Source organism: Scatophagus argus, chromosome 17 (genome assembly GCF_020382885.2).
Source record: "Scatophagus argus isolate fScaArg1 chromosome 17, fScaArg1.pri, whole genome shotgun sequence".
In the NCBI taxonomy this organism is placed as follows: domain Eukaryota; kingdom Metazoa; phylum Chordata; class Actinopteri; family Scatophagidae; genus Scatophagus; species Scatophagus argus.
In genome coordinates this window covers 5681430-5702290 of record NC_058509.1, presented here as the reverse complement: position 1 = coordinate 5702290, position 20861 = coordinate 5681430, and the positions used below count along the sequence as shown (strand labels likewise).

Here is a 20861-nt window from a genome sequence, read left to right as displayed (position 1 = left end):
AATGGTCATTCATATTTTCGGGTTGTACAAAGTCCCGCTGGCCAAATAACGTTTTGTTAAACAACTGGCCTCCATTTGGCGACATATTCAGTCTGTGCTGAGGACTCTCACATGGGCACAGCTTCATTTTTAAAAGGTCAGAAGTGAAAAGGATTTGGAACCGCAGAAATAACACAAACAACGCAGTGCGACTATCTTCTGGTCCCGTAATGACAGAGTCCGGGCTTTAATTTTAGCTCGGCTGAGCCTTTCACCTCACCACAAGATTTGTGTTTTCTGCAGAACACTTCATTTTTTGCTGAACTAATATGTCGCCAGCTTTAGGCCAGCAAAAACACACATGCCAGATGTGTGATTAAGTATAATTTAGACACACACACTCGCACAGTCAGGCACAAAAAAAGTCACTGAAAGGCCTGTTGCCACTGCACACTGGAGTTTGTAGAGTTCGGTCACTCAAGATTTATGTCAGCGTATAGTAGGCCTCCAGCCTTCAGGTGGACTGTCTTCACAAGCTAACCATATCATTTGGAAAGGAATGGAAATCTCATTTTACCAGGCAATTGGCCCATCTGGTGACAATTTACAACCTGCTCTATGCCACTGGCCAGATCAGTTCAGCCACAACAATGCTGCTTGCACTCTCACACTGTAAATGACTCAACTACCTGCAGAATGACGATAGTGGCAGTGGATTTCATTTTGAGCGTTTGCAATGTCGGTTGTGCTCAGTGCTGGTGTTGTGGCCAGGAAACAGCAAATTGAACAAATAAGAGGAAAGCCAATCTGCCTCTGGAAGGCAGACATCTCTTTACAGAAAAAAAATAAATAAAAAATATCCCGTTTGGTGGAAGAAAAACATAAATTGACAAATGCTGAATTTCGTGCGGAAAGCCATCACTGCGACATCCATTTCAGAGCGCGTCAGTTTTCATTTTCTATCAAAGCCTGCATAACCACAGTTGAATAAGCTGCTGTGTAAACACAATTCAAGCAAGGCAGATGGGATGACAAATTTCAATTGTATTTCCCAGAATGACTTAATAGTGTAGTTCGGCGGCAGGTAGAAACAGCTGAGGGAAGCCCTTAAGGCCTGCAGAGAGGAAGAGATCGAAGGCAGGAAGTAAAGGGATTGAGTCCGGCTGTCATCCATGAAATATCGACCACCACGTCCCTCTCCCTCCATTCCCCTTAAATGTCCTTCATCCTCACTTTTTATCTGTGTGTATGTATTTGTATGTTTGACTTTTCCTCCCCTGTTCTTTTAAACACTGACCTTCCTACTGTTTGTTGTACAATGGCTGCCATCTGCTAATCGGCTATGGGTTAAATGCAGAGCGTCACTACGTTGTGTGACAGTATACAACAAATAAAGCTTCTTAGTGAGCTTCTAGTAAACATTTTATGTGTTTCGGACATGCAAGAAAGGACATAGTCAGGTTACGTTTGTCTTGTGACTTTCAGTCAGCTGACCTTTAGTGTCATGGTGTTTGTTTAGGTTAGGTTTAGTCATAAAAATCATAGTTTGGGCTAAATAGCTTTATTTATGTGTGTGACGTGAGTTAAAATGAGTCAGCGTTGACTTTTGGTTTGACACAAATTCCAGCCTCCTGGGTGAAAATCCTGTGGTTGTTGGACTCATCCACCACCCCTCACTTTCTCGCTCGTTACATTATGTCACCTGACTTTTTTTGTGCCTAAATTGACATGCAAAAGGATTAATGTGGATGTTGTTAAATGTCATGCAAAAATCTAACAAAATACGTTCTATTAACACACATTAGCAACCTGATACAGTTGCAGGAGAGGGAGCAGTAAACAGTGAAGCTGATATCAATGTAATAAAATTTAAAACAAATGGCAACACTGGATGACATGCGCGCACCTTTATACATGACAAATTTAATCCATTTTAATGGCCGAGTCTGCTACTGACAATGACAGCCACTTTGGAAAGAGCAATTAGATTATACATGTGGATGTTATTGATCAAAAAATTGGGTTTTCTTAGTGAAAATCGTAAGGTTTTAACTCTAAAACAGACTACGTTCAGTCAGAGAATATTTCAGAACTATAACATTATTGAAAGGTAAGTTGAAGTGAGAGGTACTTTATAGTTTATTTGCTTGGATAAGGTACATTGTGGAGAAAAGCTGGTATGTCCTGCTCTGATGGTACATGATTCACCCGACACTTTCTATTAGCTGATTTTATTGCAGTCCTCCCAGCAGTGTTGACACAATCTCCTTGCTTGCTCGGTACACTATAGATGAACCTTGCTCGATGTTTTTTTGCACTCAAGGCGAACGAATGATCAAAGAATTGTTGGCCTTGCACAGTGTATTTCTCATTCTGTGATTAAGTGTTTTCTGCCCCTTGCTTCATCCCGCCTTCCACCCCTCCAGCCCCATTTGAGGATAAAGCAGGAATAATTAAAAGAGGAAAACAGAAGGAGAAAGGTATTGTTTTCTACATGAAGCCCTCTAGTCAGCTAAGGTGGGGTCATAAAAGGAGGCACAAGGAGAGGAGAAGACAGAAATAAAGACTGATGGAAAGTGGGGCATGCAGGAATTGAAGGGAAAGTGTACAAATGGGAGACAAATGACAAGGAGTGAAATTGTAGGCCCCTGAATCCAGCTTTCACCTTTCTTTGAACCCTGTCCTTCCACCTTCAAGCCCTTCTATTCAATGAGCCTTGTGGCTTTTTCCAGTACTAGTCACCCAACCATAATGATCCATCATTGATCCATGACAGAGGGACTTCTCTCACCACTTAAAGCCACTTACGTGTGTGTGCATTTGCGCATGAGTGTCTTCTTACTGATTTGCGTCTCCAAGGTTGTTTTCAGGTCTGGACATGCCCAAGAGTTTTGCTGGCTTACATTTGTCATTACTGCTCCTAGTTAATTGCCACACATGGCTGTTGTATGGTTTGTCCTTGCACAGAAAAGTAGGATGGTAGGGATCAACATGACAGTGTTCAACACAGCCGGAGCTGTGAGGCAGCAAGATGAGGGAATGGATTTTTTTTTTTTTTTTTTTTTGTGTCGTTCGATGTTTAAAAATGGGCAATTTCGTGTCCTATTATCCTGTAATATTATCTTCAGTGATTATGTTCAATTTGCATATTACCCTCCATTCTCCTCTAAACCTGTAATACCACATTGTCTCCGAAATTTCTCCTCACATTGCAATTTTGAAGTCAATTGAAATTCGAGCTTTGAGCTGCCGTTATTTGATTAGTTAAATGAATAAAGGTGTCGGATTAATAGTTGTTTTTTTTAATAATTGGATCTTCTTGTGAAATTGTAGTTGAAGCACGAGAAATGAGGCTCCTCTTGTTGATCCAACAGCAACAGCGGGACCTCAGTCCACTTCAATCAATGTAAATATCCCCAGTAGGCTATTATTTTCATAAAGCAGTGGCTTCCAATGACATTAGATTAGATAAGGCAATGGAATAAATTCATCATGCCCATCACCATTACCATCATCATAATGATACCCTCCATCACTTTTCTATTACACCTTCTTGCCATCACTATCAATTATCCCCGCAACCACAAATCTCCAGCTTGCACAGATCTCTCACTGGAGTCTTGACGAAGATGGAGGTGTAACTGTGTGCTCCGGTGGCTGGGAGTATAAAGCACAAAAAAAAGAAAGAAAGAAAGAAAGAAAGAAGGGAAAATCAATGCCCTAACTAAAGGAGCCAGTGAATTATTGATGAGGAGTATGTAATGGGATCCCCAGTGTCTATTTCTCCTCAACTTGGACGGCGTGTAGCTCAGGCCGCTTCGGTTGTAGCCAGACAAGTCAAAACACTGAAGGTGCCAAACACCACCCACAAACATCCACAGGCAGATTAGCTAACCTGAAGCTGCGTTTCCAGAAAGGCTCACGTGTCCAGATCGGCTTTGAATTAATTTGAACTAACATGTATTCAAGAGCAAACCTCGCAACCTGCAATGTTGACGTTGCTTCATTCATTTGCTTAAGTGACAAGCTAACCTTACTATAAGACAGGCGATTTGTGTAAAAATTCGGCAAGTGGTCCCACTTTTCTGCATGGTATTTTCATCCACGGCATCGTATCCAAAAGGCTTCCTGTATTTCAGAAGTTTCACAGCTCACTTGTTTTCTCCGTTTTGTGTTAGCAAAGAGAACAACAACAGATCAACAACAGATGACGGAAAGCCCCCCTGTTGGAGAACAAGTCCCACAATCCTGAATTTGAACAAATCACAACAGAGTCAATTTGTCTGAATGTTGGATGAAAAGCCACAGCTTGCATGTGAGCTTTTCGTTACTGATTAATCTGTGTGGTGGTTTTTTGGCTAATCTGTATTGCTGCTAATTCACCCCCCAAAAAAGTTGTGGGGGTTAATGAGACGTCTAGCTTTCTTGTCTTGTACAACCAACAGCCGATAGACCCAAATACATTTGATTTGCCAGTATTTAAAACACATAAAATTCTCACTTTTGAGGAGCTTAAATTAGCAATTGTTTGTCATTTTTGCTACATAAAGGACATCATTTATGAATTTGTCATCCTCTGTCAGCTTACGTAGTCTCTGCAGGAACAAAAACATTCACGAACACATATTTTGTGTTTCCACTCACAAATAGACGGCGACATCACGCAAACGCCTCAGCCCATCAATAGAGGCAGAGCACAAAATCGTAGCTGTTGGATGAAAGTATCATAACTTGTAAGTAGCAGGATTTATTTGTGGATGGGAAATGTATGTGCATCCTGTTGAAATCCAGTTATAGTACATGCACTGACAATACGCAGAGATCAAGCTCAAAACAACTATGTTCCATGGTTTTCACTACGTAACGTACTGCGTATGTACTGTCACCATGAGTAAAAGCAGTTCAGTTCACACCTGAATCCTTATTTCCTCTATCCTTTTGAGGTGGAGAAATCAGAGGATGCATTGTTTACCCACATCACCAGAGAGCTGTTTGTTTTATTGCAAGCAGAGAAGGCAGGCATCACTTCTGCTTGGCTGGAGAAGAGGCAGAAATGGGGAATGTGAATGAGAGGTAGAGAGTGAGCGGCCAGGTGAGACCTGAAAGCTGCCTTTGTGTGGCAGCTGGCAGCATGAACACTGCCCTTCACTGTGAAATGTACTCCACACACACACACACACACACACACACACACACACACACACACACACTCCAGCATACTGTACATGTTAGGGGGTTATGGGGGGATGTTTGTCAAAAATATGAGGCTGAGAAACCGTTGCAGCCGTTTGCCAACGTAACAAGAAAAACCTTCACTCCAAGGTGAACCGACATTTCAGAGCCGTAAAGCGCCTTTATTTTCCGTCTGCTTTTCCAAATCTCCATTTCAGATGCTAAACACTCTCTTATTTTCTCCTCCACTTCACCTCAACTGTATCTGCCTGAGTTCAACTGGAGCTTGAAGAGGCTGATAATATCTCGTCCCGTCTCCTGCACGATGTTTGACATGCTATCAGGGAAGACTATTCAAGAAGTCAGTACACATCGCAGAACATATGAGCCTGAAAATATATTTTTTCTCCTGTGTAAATCAGGGAAGGACAGAGATAGAGGGAAGGTGGGCCTCAAAATGAAAAGCAAATGGATGTTATACCCATTGGACTATTACAAGTGCTGGCTATGGCATCTCTTGAGATATTAGTTTCAGGACTAATCGCAGAGTGTATCAACGTGTTGGTTGTCGAGGGGCACCTCCATCTGTGTACTGATCTGTATTCTTGTTTATTTACTTCTCTGCAGGAGGGGCCCTCCGGACAGGAGTCGCGCCAGGCACCATGAGGCAGCAAGGTTGGTCTTTGAACACGGAGAAATCACACTTCATCACACTCAACCAGGCTGGCCAGTGGAAGAAATGCACTCAGAAGCAGCAGTGTGTGCCACTGCAGAGACGGGCTAATACACACATCTGAGCGTACAGTGGAGAGCAAATGGGGAAGGCAGAAAGACACTGAGAGAAGGGGAGACAGTAACACAGATTGCGTCATCCTAAATGGCAAAGTGGACTGGGCCACACTCAGAGGCAGTGATGCCCTTGTTAACACATTGTCCTCCGTTAGAAGCTCCTTGTTAGAAATCACAAATCAGCTCTCCCCACCTCCCCACCCTCCACCCCTGTGAGGCGACGGAGCTGAGGGGCAGAGGAGAAGAAACACAGAGGACAAGAGCAAGAGAGAGAGAGAGAGAGACAGAGCGGAAAAAGGAGACTGTGACGGGCCCCCATGCAGGCGCGTAAGAAGTATGTTCTGCTGGGCTTGTGTGCGTGCTGCTGGCTGGTGTTCTTTTACTGGGGTGGAGGAGTCCAGCTACGTCTGCTCCGGCTGCTGACAAGGCAGCGGAGTGAAGTGGTACGCCCCTGGCCCAACTGGACCGACCGGGCCTTCCTGCCCCGCTATGCCCACCTGGATGAGCTCCAGACAGACCCTGGGACGGCTGAGTCGCCCCGCCAGCGGCGTCAGGCGTGGTCTGCCATTTATAAGGACAGTCGCTGCCGCATGGAGACCTGTTTTGACTTCTCACGGTGTCGCCGCAGAGGAAGGGAAGGTTTCAGAGTGTATATATATCCATCAGAGAAAAATGATCGTGTGTCAGAAAGCTACAGGAAGATCCTGACGTCTATAGGTGAGTCACGGTACTACACGTCAGACCCCCGTGAAGCGTGTCTGTTTGTGCTCGGGATAGACACCTTAGATCGGGACCAGTTATCAGGGCAGTTTGTGCCCAACGTGGATGAACGCATCCGTGGTTACCCGCTGTGGAATGACGGGCGGAACCACCTGATCTTCAACCTGTACTCAGGCACTTGGCCAAACTACACAGAGGACCTGGGCTTCAACATTGGCCAGGCCATCTTAGCCAAAGCCAGCCTCAACACAGAACATTTCAGACCAGGCTTTGACGTCTCCATCCCGCTGTTCTCAAAGGATCACCCACAGAAGGGTGGAGAGCGGGGCTGGCTGGTGAGGAACGCCACACCGCCACGAAGAAAGTACCTGCTGATGTTCAAAGGGAAGCGTTACCTGACAGGCATTGGCTCAGACACCAGAAACGCACTTCATCACATCCACAATGGGAAGGACATTGTGTCTCTGACAACGTGTCGCCACGGGAAGGACTGGGAGAAACACAAAGACGCCCGCTGTGACCATGACAACCTGGAATATGAGAGGTAAGACAGGGGTCACGTGGCCAGAGGGGAGGGCAGCAGTGAGGTGATGTTAAAACGACAAGCGTGGTGTGACTCAGTGTGTTGCTTTACAGGGATTTATAGGAAACACAGTGTCTGAAGTATAATTTTTTTATTAGGAAACACACAGGGGTGTTGTCCCTTTTGTTTGAACCTTACATGCTGTTTCATTGATCTTTTCGATGTCACTGATTTTGCACAAGCATTGTCAGTGGTAGCTCTTGGGTCCCACTGGTTATTTCTGTCTCTCTTTTATGACTGCACAGTTTTTGACTGTTTATGTTTATGATGTTTGGCAGTTGCTTTCCAGATCAAAGATTTTAGACGCAGACTCAAGACTCTGGGAATTTTGATTTAGGTCATTATTTAGAGTAATTCTCTTTTCTCGTCTTAGTGCTCGCCAGTTGAACTGTGTGTTCAGTTTTGTAATATCCAGTGCTGCGGTCAAGACAACTTAAACTTAGAGTCAAGTCACGACCAAGACCAGAGTGTGCCGAAGCGAGACAAGACTTTGATGGGTTGAGACCAAGTCAAGGCGAAGACGAAGGCAGCTCGAGTCCTACGCTGCATGTAGAAGCATGCACACTGTAGGCACTCCTCAGAAAACCACTAAAGACTTTGTTTTGTTCACCTCTTCTGTTGCCTGACGTACATCATACTGCATATGTCCAGGACAAAATAATCAGAAGGCGTGTTCAGGTGTGTGAATTTTCCTTTGTTTTCTATGAGCAAACAAATGGAAAACAAAAACTCAAGAACTGAAACCTGAGTACTCAGTTTACTCAGAGTGTAAATAAATCTTACGGTATGATAGACAAACAAATAAGAGCATTCAGCAAAACTGTGAGGAAAAAAAAAAAACATGCCCACATTTTTCTACTTTGTATTTGGGTGTTTAAGACAAAGAAATAAACATGACTCCAGCTAATTAACTACAACTGAAACTATAATGAGCCTAAGCAAAGGTCACCACAACAAATGACATGTGAAATCTCTGATTTCCTCAGCAAATAAACCGCTGGCGGGTGTAAGGTGATTATTATTATGTTTTTTTAGCCTGTCCATTTTTTTAAAAAATATATATAAAGGTTGTCTTGCTGTTGCATGACAGATAAGCTTGCCATTTCAAGTTTAATGTAAAACCAGAGTTTACTGATTAGATAGTTGGGGCAGTAGATAAAATAAATTGAGAAATTGCATTCCAGCAGCATCTGCAATACTTAAAGAAGTGATTTGTTTTTAAAACCAATTAATGTCAGCATACGACCTTTGCTGGGGTTTAAAAACATAATGTACAAAGGCATGTACTGTTACACAATATATATTTCCACTTCAGCCATATATGCTGTGCAGGTCTTTTCAGAGAGTGGTTTTTCAAGTATGAGCACTATTGTTCAGTTACTAAATGGTTGAAGAAACACCCATCTGCCAACAAGCAGCAGCTTGGTAAACATGTCTCATCCTCTGACTACTTTCCTCCGCTCCTGACTGGTGTATTGGAGCTCAGACAGTTGAAAATAGGTGGAAATGGATGCACTGAAAACATACAGTAGACCCCCATTGTTGTCTAACTGCAGTACTTCTTTCATTACAAAAGCAGCGCGGTGTAAACGGTGGTGATGCCGCCTCAAATGTGTTGGACTTGCCAGCCGAGTTCTCCTGCCCGTGAGCTGATGAACTTGAAGATAGGCACACCCTGAGTGTTGAGGGTGGAGTTCCTGTAGGCTGGCAGTGAACTACTCACGTTTAAGTTTCATAGAAAGTCATTATCTTCTATGATTCCATACGGTAGTCATCACATAGCTGATATGGAAGAACCATGCCGCCCGGTAACACGAGCCTTTCTGTTTCACTCCCACTTGCTTAACTTACACTTGGCAATAAAAGTCTCAGAAGCTGAAGTGCTGACAGAGCTCCTCATTATTACTGCCTGTCCATTCATACACAGACACCAAGAGCAGGATAGCCTGATGGTGCAGAACATCTGCAGACAGGAGAAGATGGATTTCAGTGAAAGAAAGAGTAAAAAGAATGAGAATAAGGAGTTAGAGCCACAGCTAACTGTCCATTAAATATTGCCTTATATGGTAGACTGCTCTACAGTGCATAGCGAAGCAAAATTCAGAAGAAATGTTGTCAACTATCTTTATTTCACTGGAAGACAATATAGTAATAAGGGCGCTCAAAGCTTCTAGTCAGTGAACTGCTCACAAATGCTCTGAGAGCTAGCTAATCAGCAAGTGTATGCAAGTGAGCTAGTTAGCTGCTAATGGGTCAATAAGTTCACACGGTTTAGGCAAGAAACGTTTTCTTACCGTCGTAACTGCAAATGAAACCAGACTAGTTAACACTACAACAACAGAGGAGATTTAAATTTACTTTGTCCCTGCTAGCTAACTAAAATGTTAATAATTTAATCAAGCAGCACAGAATTACTTTCCTTATTAGTTCATTTTCTGATTATTTTCTTGATTAATTGACTATTAATTCCATTAAAGGTCAAAAAATAATGAAAAATATCCATTCGTGAGATTACGACTTTAAATAGCTTTGTCTTTTTTTTTTTTTTTTTATTTCGTCAGACAAACGGTCCAAATCCTGCTGATATTTATTATCATAATGAATCGAATGGATGAGGGATTCTCACATTTTGCAAGCTGAAACCGTGACAAAAGTTGATGATTGCTTGGAATCAATTACTTCTAATGGATTAATTTAATTTAATTAATTACTAATTACTTTCTCTGTACTAAGCAGTACTTTCATTCAAGTCATCACTTCATGTCCCGGGACTTCAAGCCGAAAAATTTTAATTTAAATCTAAGCCCCTGGGAGGTGGACATTGCGTTCAGGCGCTGTCAAATGAATGCTTAAAGCAAATACTTTTAAACTGTACAATATGACTTTTCAGCGTTTAGCCGCTGGATCAGCAGCTGGGAGGAGGCTCTGATTCAAGCACAGTCCCAAGCCGTTGTGGCCTACAACCAGCTACCTTGTTGGCTTGTTTACATTGGGCCAGGCGGCACAGGGACGGAGCCGCAAAACACTGAATGAATGAGCTCATTTATTCCACACTGCCTGCTTCTCAGACACCCGGGTGGGTAGGGGGAGTGTGTGGAGGAGGATCGTAGGGGAGGTCCCATGTGGTATTTTGTGGTAGATCTGGGTTTGGCAGTGGCTCTGAGGGTGTAAGGGTGTGAATGGGGGAAAGCAAATGTGAGAGACAGCTGCCGTTTGTAAGGAAAGCACAAAAAAAAAAAGCTGGATGATTTTCTTCCCTCCCCTCTCTCTCCCCCCTTTGTATAAAGTCTCTTTCTCTGGAAACACAAGGCTTTTAGTCTCAGAGAGACAGAGAGGGAGAGAGGGAGAGAGAGGTGTGAAGCAGGGATGTGGGAGGGAAAGGAAAGGGAGGGAAGGTGAGGGATCTGTCTCTCTTTTTGAATCCTTTGAATTTCCGTTGTGGGAGAGGAGGAGTGGATTTCAGGAGAGAGAGCAGAACCTGTGGAAGACACAAAGTGCATCAGAAAGGTTTCTGTTCAGGGTCAGGTGGAGACACACCCTCACCTCTCCATCAGTCTTCCCTCCGTCTTCAGCATTCCTGTACTTTTCTTTCACTCTTTCCTGTTTACGCTAAAAACCTGCGTACTTGACCGTCAGCTATACAAGCGCGAGACTGTCTGTGTGTGTGTGTGCTCATGAGACTGTGTCACGGTTATCAAGGCCTCTTAGAAGGTGGCATCAGGTTAATGAGCACATGCACCTGGTACACCAGCAGATTAGCCCCGAGGGACCTGGACAAGACGGCCAACCAGCGGACAAAGGGCACGAGGAGGGGAGGGAGGGGGGTTGGGGGGGACTCAGACGGACATATCAGTTGACCTTCAAGACATAATTTTTCTGCCTAAATCAAAATTTGAACATCCCACCCCTTTGTTAGATGAATGAGCAAATGAATAGGGCTTTAAAGTGATTATTTTCATTATCAGTTCATCTGCTGATAATTTCTCCAATTAGTAATTAGGTAGTGCATATTTCCTTGGCTGAAGAGGGGGGGGAGCTCAAAACTGTTCACACTGGGGTCTGAGGATTACCCTGAGTCATCCCCAACAAAGACGCCTATTCACCAAAACAAAATAGTCCACAACCCATTAAGCCATGCCTTTACCCGTTCAAACTGACTGCAGGTTACAGCACGGCGCCCGTCACCGCTGAAGGCATCTGTTCTGCTCCACTGTTTATGTTACATATGTTTTTTGTTTTGTTTTGTTTTGTTTTGCTGGACTGCTGAATGGTTACATAATGCACATTCTCAATGATAATATCTCCACTGTTGTTAGCAGCAAACAGATTATGCTTAAATACATTTGTGCCCAATTTTGCTCTTTTAAAGTACAGAATAAAACGGTAAACGTTACCCAAAAATCTCATTAAACTCTGCCATAGGGAAGAAGAAATCTGAATAGCAACAGAATTTACCTGGAAATACTTTTCCGGTCTATTGAATTGGTGTGTAAGTTTGAGTGTGTGTGTGTGTGTGTGTGTGTTCATGGTTTATAAATGATAGGAGAGAAAACAGGACGAAGGAGCAAAGTTGGAGGTGGGACACAGTGGAGCCCAAGGCAGTAAGAGCAGCAAGACAGAAAGGAAGAAAAGGAGAATGTCAAGTGATAAAGATTACAAAAATGGAGGGAAAAAACAGAGGGATACCGCGGGCAACTCAAGGGAAAAAGCGAGAATTAGACGGCGGAGGAAGGAGGGTGACATAGTGGGAAAGACAGACAGAGCAGAGAAAGAGGGGATACTTGAAGCGAGGGAGAAGCTGTGCTGCAGCCTAATGGCCTAGTTTCCCCTCACTTTAGAGAATTCTCTAAGAAAGGGAAGAGAAACGTGCACTGTACAGTGAATGTAAATGAGCAGGAGTGTGAAAAACAGCGTGAGGAGGAAGAAAGGGAGGGATATTTAGGCGATACAAATGGCACGCCAGAAAAAGTTCCTTTCGGGTTCCTTTCTGACCATCTTAAATGTTTTTGTGAAAGGGGAGACGGGGGTTCAACAGAGATGGACAGAATGGGATGGAGAGGTTGAAACGATGGGGAGGATGTGTAATGGCAAAACGCTGTACCTCTCTGTCTTAAATGGCCTCTGCCTCAGCGTACCGATGGATCATTATTCATGACCCTCCTTGAAGGAACTCAAGGTTGTTGAAAGAGAAGGACTGAGCAATCAGACCTTAAAACCCGGGTAGCAGGTCGGGATGAATGCAGCATACTAATCAGACAAAACACAACCGGAGGACTGCAAGAGAGCGATTTAATAGCATATTGGCTACGGTAAAAGTTAGAAGGAAATGCTTTAGAAATGCTCTCATGCATACGTAATTTGAACAGGAAATTTGCAGACTTTTATGCCGCGAACGCTGCTCTGTAAAGGATTTCAATGTAGTGCATACAAAACGAATCAGCTTTGGAAAGGAAAACAGAGTCATTGTTATCTGCTGGGAAACATAAAAAAAAGTCTCTTGTTGCTACTTCTGTACATGCACATTTTAAATTAATACGTGGGCTGGGTGTGTGCATGCCCAGTTGTGTATGTGTGTGTCTTGATGTGTAAATGCTATACGAGAGAGTGTGCGATTTGATTCTGGTAAACCGAATGGGAGACGCTGCAGCCCACTGTAATTAGGGCCTGTGAAATTGTACCTCTGAAGACGCAGTGGTCTGAGTGTGTGTACGTGCATGCGGTTTGCACGGTCCGTCTTCGCTGTCTCTGTTTAGAATACTTGGAAATGAGAGACGGCCTCACGATTCTCTGGCACTTGTTCACTCCTTCCTGCATTCTTTTTCCTCCTCTCCAGCTCGCATCCTTCTAATCCCACACATCAGTCTTCGTCCCTCACTGTGCGCCTTTGTGGAGTCTGGTCAGATGTATTTATAAAGTCACAGAGGGCATCAGCAGTGCAGCAAAGGTTGCGCAGAGGGCTTGAAATGAACATGTTCTCTGACAAGCAGACGTAGCAGGCTGAATTTATATCTCTTTAGCTGCTATAACCAATATTTTCATATCAATAATGTATCAAACGTCACCCAGCTCTGCAGTTCCCCTCAGCTCTCTTAAGCATCTTTCAGCACATTGTTGTGGCTTTTATGGCCCACAGTTTTAATGTCTTGCAGTCATGCTGCAGTTTCTGTCGTAGCTTTATTTAAGTGCTTGTTTTGTCTTATGTTTGAACACTGAATCCTCATGTGAGACACGGAGACAGCTGTTACAGATAACAAGGAGAGACCGACAACCGCCACCCATACCTGCTATGCGGGTTTTGAAACAAACAAACCCTCCAGTGATGCAGCTTTATGTTGCAGTAATGTAATGATCACACGACTTGGGAGACTCTAATCGAATGCATTTTTAATCTTTATCAACAGTGACGAGGTTTGTTTTCAGAGTAAATTGTTATGATATCCAGACCACGGTTTTATGTTGCAAAGCTATGCTTGTTTTTGCAAGATACTGGCTGTCTGACTTTCATGAATTCTAGTGCACAGACAATACTTGGGCCAGGGAAACATTTGTTATGTTTCGGTTCTGACCTGATCTGAAATTTCAGTGTTTAGATAATTATTATGTTTTAGCCACAACTATGAGAGAGGGAGGCTCTCATCCTCGAATCCAAAAGGCATGTTTGCAAGGTCACAGGATCAATTTAACTTCACTTGAACTGAGGGGAATGATGTCTTTGGCTCCAACACTGACCTGGAGGAGCGCTCGGTGTTTGTGGAGGTTTGTGCTCTCTGAGAGTCTTCTTCCAGTAAAACCACAGCTTTCGTTCTTTAGTCGTGCAACAATGAAGTGTTGTATTCTTGGTCAAACGCAAGCCAGTCACAACCTGCTCGTCATATCTCATTACATAATGTTCGAGGTCAAATCTTCATCCCCTCATTGTTGTCTCAACCGCTGCTCACTGCTGGAAAACTTGAGTCTTTTAGTCATGTTTGTGGCCTCCCACTTATTTAAGTTTGAGTTTCTCATCTCAGGGCATTCAGTGTGACAAAAGCGTATTGTTTACAAGTCACATTGGCGAAACCAGTGCCACTGGAACCACACCACTACGTGAGGCAATCGAGGTCTCAACGGCTCCATGTCGTACGCAAGCTCTGGGAAACTTCATTGTTTTTGTGTATAGCATGACTGCCACACCCAGGCTTTACCATTTGGGAAGTCTTAATTTTAATCCTTTCTTTTGAAAACCCCTGCAGTCTAATTGCTGCAATCAACACGATGTCGCGTGTGTGCACCGACACGTGTGCGCGTAAGACTTTATAACTAACAATAACCCTTCCTCTGTCTCGAACTCGCGCCTTCTTTGCATGCGTCCTCTGCACAGCGTCACAGCCTTTCTCCCAGCATCTTCTCCTTCTTTTTCTGTCATTTCTTTTCCACACTGTACTGTACAAAGTTGTCCTACAGTTGACTGCAAGCCGCCTACCGTATTTCCAAGCTCCGGTATCTATAATTTATCAAGAGGCCCTGCTTCTCTGTGAAGGCAAACTTTTTTTGACAGCACAGATGTCTGTAGTGTCACACACAATAGTCTCTCACGCCATTGTGTTGGTTACATGCACATGAATGCACCTATGCATGCTCACAACCACTGACAGGCAGCCTCCTCCTCTTTGCTCTCATTGCCTAATCTGTGCATTCCTGCCCTGACACCATGTTTACCGCCGCCGCCCCCCACCGCACACCCTCCATGCATGTTTCGATGAGCCGGACAGCATGCGAGAAGGTTAGGAGAGGAAACGTCTTACAGTATATGGTCCTCTGAGTGTGGAGGTTTAATCTAATCCACTCTGTAAGAAGTGTTGACCACCGGCTGTGCTCGACCACGTTGCACAGCTGATCACCTGCACTTTTCACGCAGCCCCTACAACATGTAGTGATTGACTGATTTCCCAACCATGAAAGTGTAACGATTTCCAATGAGGTGCCTTTCATTCAGGGTTTAGGTCATGTTACATAAATCAGTTTTTAAAGCTTCACAGATCAGTCGTGAGAGATAATAATAATAACAGCTTCAGTTTCCAGTTTGTGAAGATGTCTTTGAGTGATTAGATGATTCGACCACACGTACCTTCTTGAAAAGGACTGCAGAGGATCCGGCCAAAAGCAGCTTAAGCATTTTAAATGGATTACTGACATGTATCACCGCATCATTGGATACTCACCGACCAAAGGGATTTCTTTGCTCTCGATTAATAAATGCTTGAAGGAATAGTTTGATATTTTGAGAAATACCACACTAATACCACGCTTTGAGCAGTTGCCAGGCAACCAAAAGAGACTCCAGAAAATTACTGCTCAGAGCCAAATATTCTGGCACATAAAATCAATTTAAAACAGTATTTTTTAATTTTAATTTTTTTTTTTTTTGTCTTTTTTTGAGACAGATTTGACTTTCTACAGATTTGAAAACAATTATTGAGCTTTAGTGGTGCTGGTAGAGGGATTTTGTTGCTGTTGGATAAAGCCAAGCTGCTACTGTAGCTTCATATTTTATATTTAACTGATGCCATACAAGAGAGGTCTTCTCATCTAACTCGCATAACAGACCTATAATACATGAATTATTAACCATTAACAAAGCCTTTTTCCACAACTTACAAGCCTCTCATAATGAGTGCATAAAAACAGTTTTTTTATTCTTTTTCTGTCTTACAAATCATGAAATCTAGTCACATTGTGCTGCTAACACAGTCCAGCTGCTTCAAAGGCGATCGCTTTACCTGCAATATCCGCTGTCTGTTGGTTGACCTTGCTGTGTTCTCTTATTACAGACATATGTGAAAACAGCGGCCATTTAAAAACATTTTCAATTGGCAGCAATAGTAGCTTATGGGGTCACGCAGATGCAAACCACAGCTAGTCAAACATCCTGACAGCCTTGACTCCAATTTATTTCAAAGGATTTCGAAGATCTGTTTTATCCAGGTTGACTATGTAAGCGGTGCTCTGCAGGTACAGCAGACGTTCTACATGTGTATTACATTTTTCATCAGAAACTGCACTGAGTGGAGGGCTAACCAAAGCCAAATGTCAAAACGTGCACTACAAGGCACTGATAAATTCAGTAGTTGTTGAGTTATAGATGAGGTTCAGTGGTTCAAATCTGGTTTGTGAGGTTGTGAGGATACAAATTTGGATATGATGTCTGCAACTTGACCCTGTCTGATGGGCTTGGCACATTCAATTTGGGTACATTTTCAACTGAATAGTGCTGGTTTATGGAGAACAAAAAGAAAAAGCTGAAGGAGAACTTTTAAGAATTGCCAGTTTATTGGAGTTCAGATTTTCTGTTCTTTTCCAGCTTCACCTGATCTGGGGAGCATTTTGCATTTCTCGCTTTCTGTTGACGTCACATCAGTACAAAGTGATGAGTCAGGTTTGACGGCTGATTTTTATAATTGTTTTCTATGTTAAAAAAAAAACAACAACATTGGCATCAGGTTTCCTGCCAGCTTCAGGCTTGGACATTTTGTTAGCTGTGTGTCAGACTCAGAGGAGGCTTGGGCTGTAATGAATCACACTTGGCCAGACTCAAAGCCCCACCTTCTGGTTTTGAAATTGGGGGGCTGCGTTTTTTTAACTTTCCAAAACTGACAACCCGACACCGGCAGTGTGCGGAGGATGTCAGCTCATCTCCAAAGCCCTCTTTTCTATTTGCGGACCGCCAGTGAATAAGCAAGCCAGAGATAAAATGCTGATGCTGCCATTGCTCAGGAGTAACACGAGTTTCACGCTGGCAAAGCATGTATTTTTCACTATCACCTCCCCACACACACACATTTCTCAGTTACCTCAGCTCATGCTTTGTTTTTCTTTTAAACTCCAGTATATACTGAGTGGGCGGCTCCACTAAGACAGGTGCCTATCAGGTTTCTTCAGGAAGGTCCGTTTGGCCCCGGGGCTCCCTCACTAGTGTGGGTGTCCTCTTAATGGGTGCCCATTGAGCGCCCTAATGGGCCCTTTATCAACCCCTGCTAACACTACAGCGATCATAGCAGGAAAAGCCTCTGGCGACCTTGCTCGCTTTTGTCCAGGCCAACTGGAGCGTAAAAGCTTTGACAATGACAATGCAGTTGGGAGAGAGAAAGAGAGCGAGACATGGAGGGAGACATTTCTCATTCCTTATGCAGTTAAGGAGCTGAGCGGCCTGCATTTCACTTGTTTACTCGTTTTTAAAGGCATATATTGACCTTTGACCTCGCCTCACCACATGCACTGACAGCTCATGTTTCAGTGGAGGCGAGTACAAGAGGAGGGATTACTGATATATCTTTGTCTGTCATGGTTTCCTGAGGTTCGAGGGATTCTGTATAGAGAAACAACAATGAATGTTAATTAACTTTTTTTTTAAGAAAAAGAAATGCTCGGCCTTAACGGAACGAAAGATACGGAGAAAGTGTCATGGTGTAGAAGTTCAAACCGTTAGCGTGGAGAAGAAGCCAGCAGCCAAGTCATTACTTTACAGACACACAGCACTCACACCAGATTTTGCCTCAATTAGGCTGTCCCACACACACTCTGAAGATTTTATTCAGGCATTTTCTCACAGGACCCCTAAACTGCCTGAGATATATGGTGTAAAATTGGGTCAGAAAATATTGCGTAGAGTAAGTTTGCAATAAGATGAAAAGGTTTTTAATAGCGGCTTCTCCTCCCTTCGCTCGCTCGCTCGCTCTCTCTCTCTCTTTGATGTAGAACGAAGCGCTCCGATTGGCCAAGCTTGAGATGAATGACTGATACATAGTGATAATCCCAACCACTGGAGGGTTCAAAGGACTCACTAATGTATGCTGCACTATCAGCATTAAAATGATCTATGTACCCTGTGTTTTTTAATAACGCAGTGGGGTATTGGGGCCAAACTGGGATTTGGACGAGAGCACATCTGACTAACCTTTTGTTTCACGACCGTCCATGTGTTTAATTATTTCACTTATACGCCAGCCGTTATCGGAGTATTAGCTGTTAAGTAAGTGTGTGTGTGTGTGTGTGTGTGTTGTCGCGCGTGAGGCCAAGAGTCCTTCGCTTAAGCTTAATGTTTCAACTCGTCTTTGTGTTTCGTGTTCTTCTTCAGAATCTGTTCGGATTCACAAACATGCTGTCCTCTGCTGTCTCTCTCACGTTTCAGCAAAGGGTTCAGTTCGATTTCATTGTCACTGGTGGATAACAGATTGTTCAGACACTTTGCTTGAACCTGACCTGCGTTTCACGCCGTTATCCTGACGAGAACTTATTGTACTCCTTGTGCTAGTATAAAAGGAGTACACTGGGTACTTTTTAAATTATTAAGTAAGCAGCTTGGAAACGGTACTTGTTGTGGCAGCCTGTGCATAAGTGGAGTGCATAGTTTCTATTAACCTCTTGACTTGTACTGTGTTGGAGAGGTTTTGAAATTGGATCTGCTGCACTCGCTGTTTGGCCAACGCCTCTTTGTCAAGGGTGGAAACCACTGCTGTAAAAAGTGGGCATTACGACTGATAAAATCCTTAGTATATATTTCTTCTCTTTTGTAGTTTTACTACAGTGCACGACAGAGTAAGAATATTAATTCAGCTTCTCAGGATCATCACCGGTTTTCTTGCTTCTTATGCAACATACTAACTTCATCACGATTTGGAAAGTGCGTGCAAGAGCAACAGTACAGTACGGGTGAAACCAGATAAGAGCTTTTATTGTTCCACCCAGGAGATAAAGAGATCATGAATTACTCATGAGTTCAGGTGTCGGACTTATTTAATGATAACTGTGTTGGGACTGCACTGTGCCTGTCGCCTGTACCTCCTCATCACCTTTGATGAATGAGAAACAAGTGGAGAGAGGAACAGAGAGTCAAAACTTCCCCTTAGCTGCTCTCAAAATATCTTTTGCGCTGTAGTTTCTCAAACCCTACAAGCCGCAGTCACACCTCAGAGTGTGTGATGTATGGCCTGCTTCTTTGTCAGATGGCCTGCTACACTGAACACTCACCTACAGCGCGCTACAAAACAGCCTTCCTCCAAATGGCAGCGCGCCGCATACACACACACACACACACACACACTTTGTCACTTGGTGAAAAATGGGCTTTGTGTTGCCTCTGCCTGTTCAACCTAAAAGTCTCCTCACTAGATTAAAACCTCGGCACACTGAGCTCCTTCACACAACAGCAGGCCCTGACTCATTCCAATCCGCCACTCATTTCAGTCCTCATTTCCTTTACATTATACACACCATTAAGCATATTAAGTTCAATGCCTGCCACTGCGCTGTCCCATGCTTTTAATGATTGAGCCATCTGTGTGTATCTCCATTCCTCAGCAAGCAGGTGCGTCAGGGCAGGTTAGGAGAAAAACTGCGTTGTCTAATGTAAGAATACGCCTAAAATGTATATAAATATCATTTTATTTTCAATAAAATAACAGAGCCATGCTAGGTGCTCTGTGAGGCACAGCAGTGCTTTGAGCTGAATGCTTACGTTGGCAATGCAAATCATGGCGATATTTAGCAGGAGTAGGAGTAGGAGTAATAACTTTGGTAGCACACTAAACACAAAGTACAGCCAAGTCTGATGGGGAAAGTCACTTTTGCAAGGGGCCGACTGAAGCTGGAACATGATGGTTGCGCTAGAAGAAAAGTTGAGCGGTCGAGTGGTTAAGATGCTTAGCTACTATGCAACCACAATGTCAGTGGTTCAGCTCAGAGTGGGGATGTTTGTTGCATGGCATTCCCCAATACTAGATGCCAAAAATAAATGAAAAACTCCCAACAAAAAGAATAACAACAAGAAAGCCTGAGTCTGACTGTCTGAAATTTCCAGTTAGTCCATCAAATAGTTGATGAGATATTTCACTCAAAACTCTACGGTCTAAGTCTGTGGGATACATCCTCTGGGAGCCATGAATGTTGGTGCAAAGGTTTGTGCTAATCCACCCAGTAGATGTCGCCATATTTCACTCGCAGTGTGAAAACTTTGACTGTAAATGGTCAGGAGATCACAATCAAAGTCTATAAAAATTCATGGCACTCTGTATAGCCTATGAGATGTTTTCAGTCTGGGCCAAACTACAGGGTTACACTCTTCCTGGAGCCATTCATCTTAAGCCTGGTGTATTTTTTCCTCACTGTGATATGCTTAGACCAATACTACTATTAGCTAGCTGTTGGCATCTTCCACAACGACCTCCAACAGTCCGGCAGTGGCATTCAGTGTCGCTCCCAACCTTTCACCCAGTGCCAAGCGCCGGATAACACACATAAATACCCCTCGTATGCCCTTAAACACTTGTCCTCTTCCTTCCTGTGTTTGCTGCTGCTCTTCCTTTCACTTGATCGTTCTCTCAACACAAGCGGCATGTCGCCACACACGCCCCTGCTCGTGTTTCTCGCTGTGTGCCCGGGCGGCACTGCCCCGCTCGCTCGGCCCTGCGTCTGTGTTTCCAGCTGTCCCCCGGTTATCACCCTCCCTCTCTCTCTGTCCACTGGCTGCCAGTAAGCTGAGGCACTCTGTCTCTGTCTCTTTCTCTGTGTAGTGACCTTCCCTCTCTTACTGTAAGATGAGTCGACACATACTTCCCCACTTTTACTTCTCTTTGTTGTTTTT

At 43.6% G+C, this 20861-nt stretch overlaps 1 protein-coding gene across 5 annotated transcripts in view; it reads left to right on the top strand.

The window, feature by feature from the left end:
- Window positions 1-20861, top strand: part of ext1c (exostoses (multiple) 1c) — a 78382-nt gene that overhangs the window by 13646 nt on the left and 43875 nt on the right. For 3 of the 5 annotated variants that reach the window (XM_046417314.1, XM_046417313.1, XM_046417312.1), the window contains exon 2: window positions 5779-7204. In XM_046417314.1, the coding sequence (XP_046273270.1) occupies window positions 6258-7204 (947 nt within the window). In that variant the 5' untranslated portion in view covers window positions 5779-6257. Of the gene's footprint in view, window positions 1-4438; window positions 5072-5201; window positions 5513-5778; window positions 7205-20861 lie in introns of those variants that run through there. The other 2 variants (XM_046417315.1, XM_046417316.1) reach the window with 2 other exon arrangements.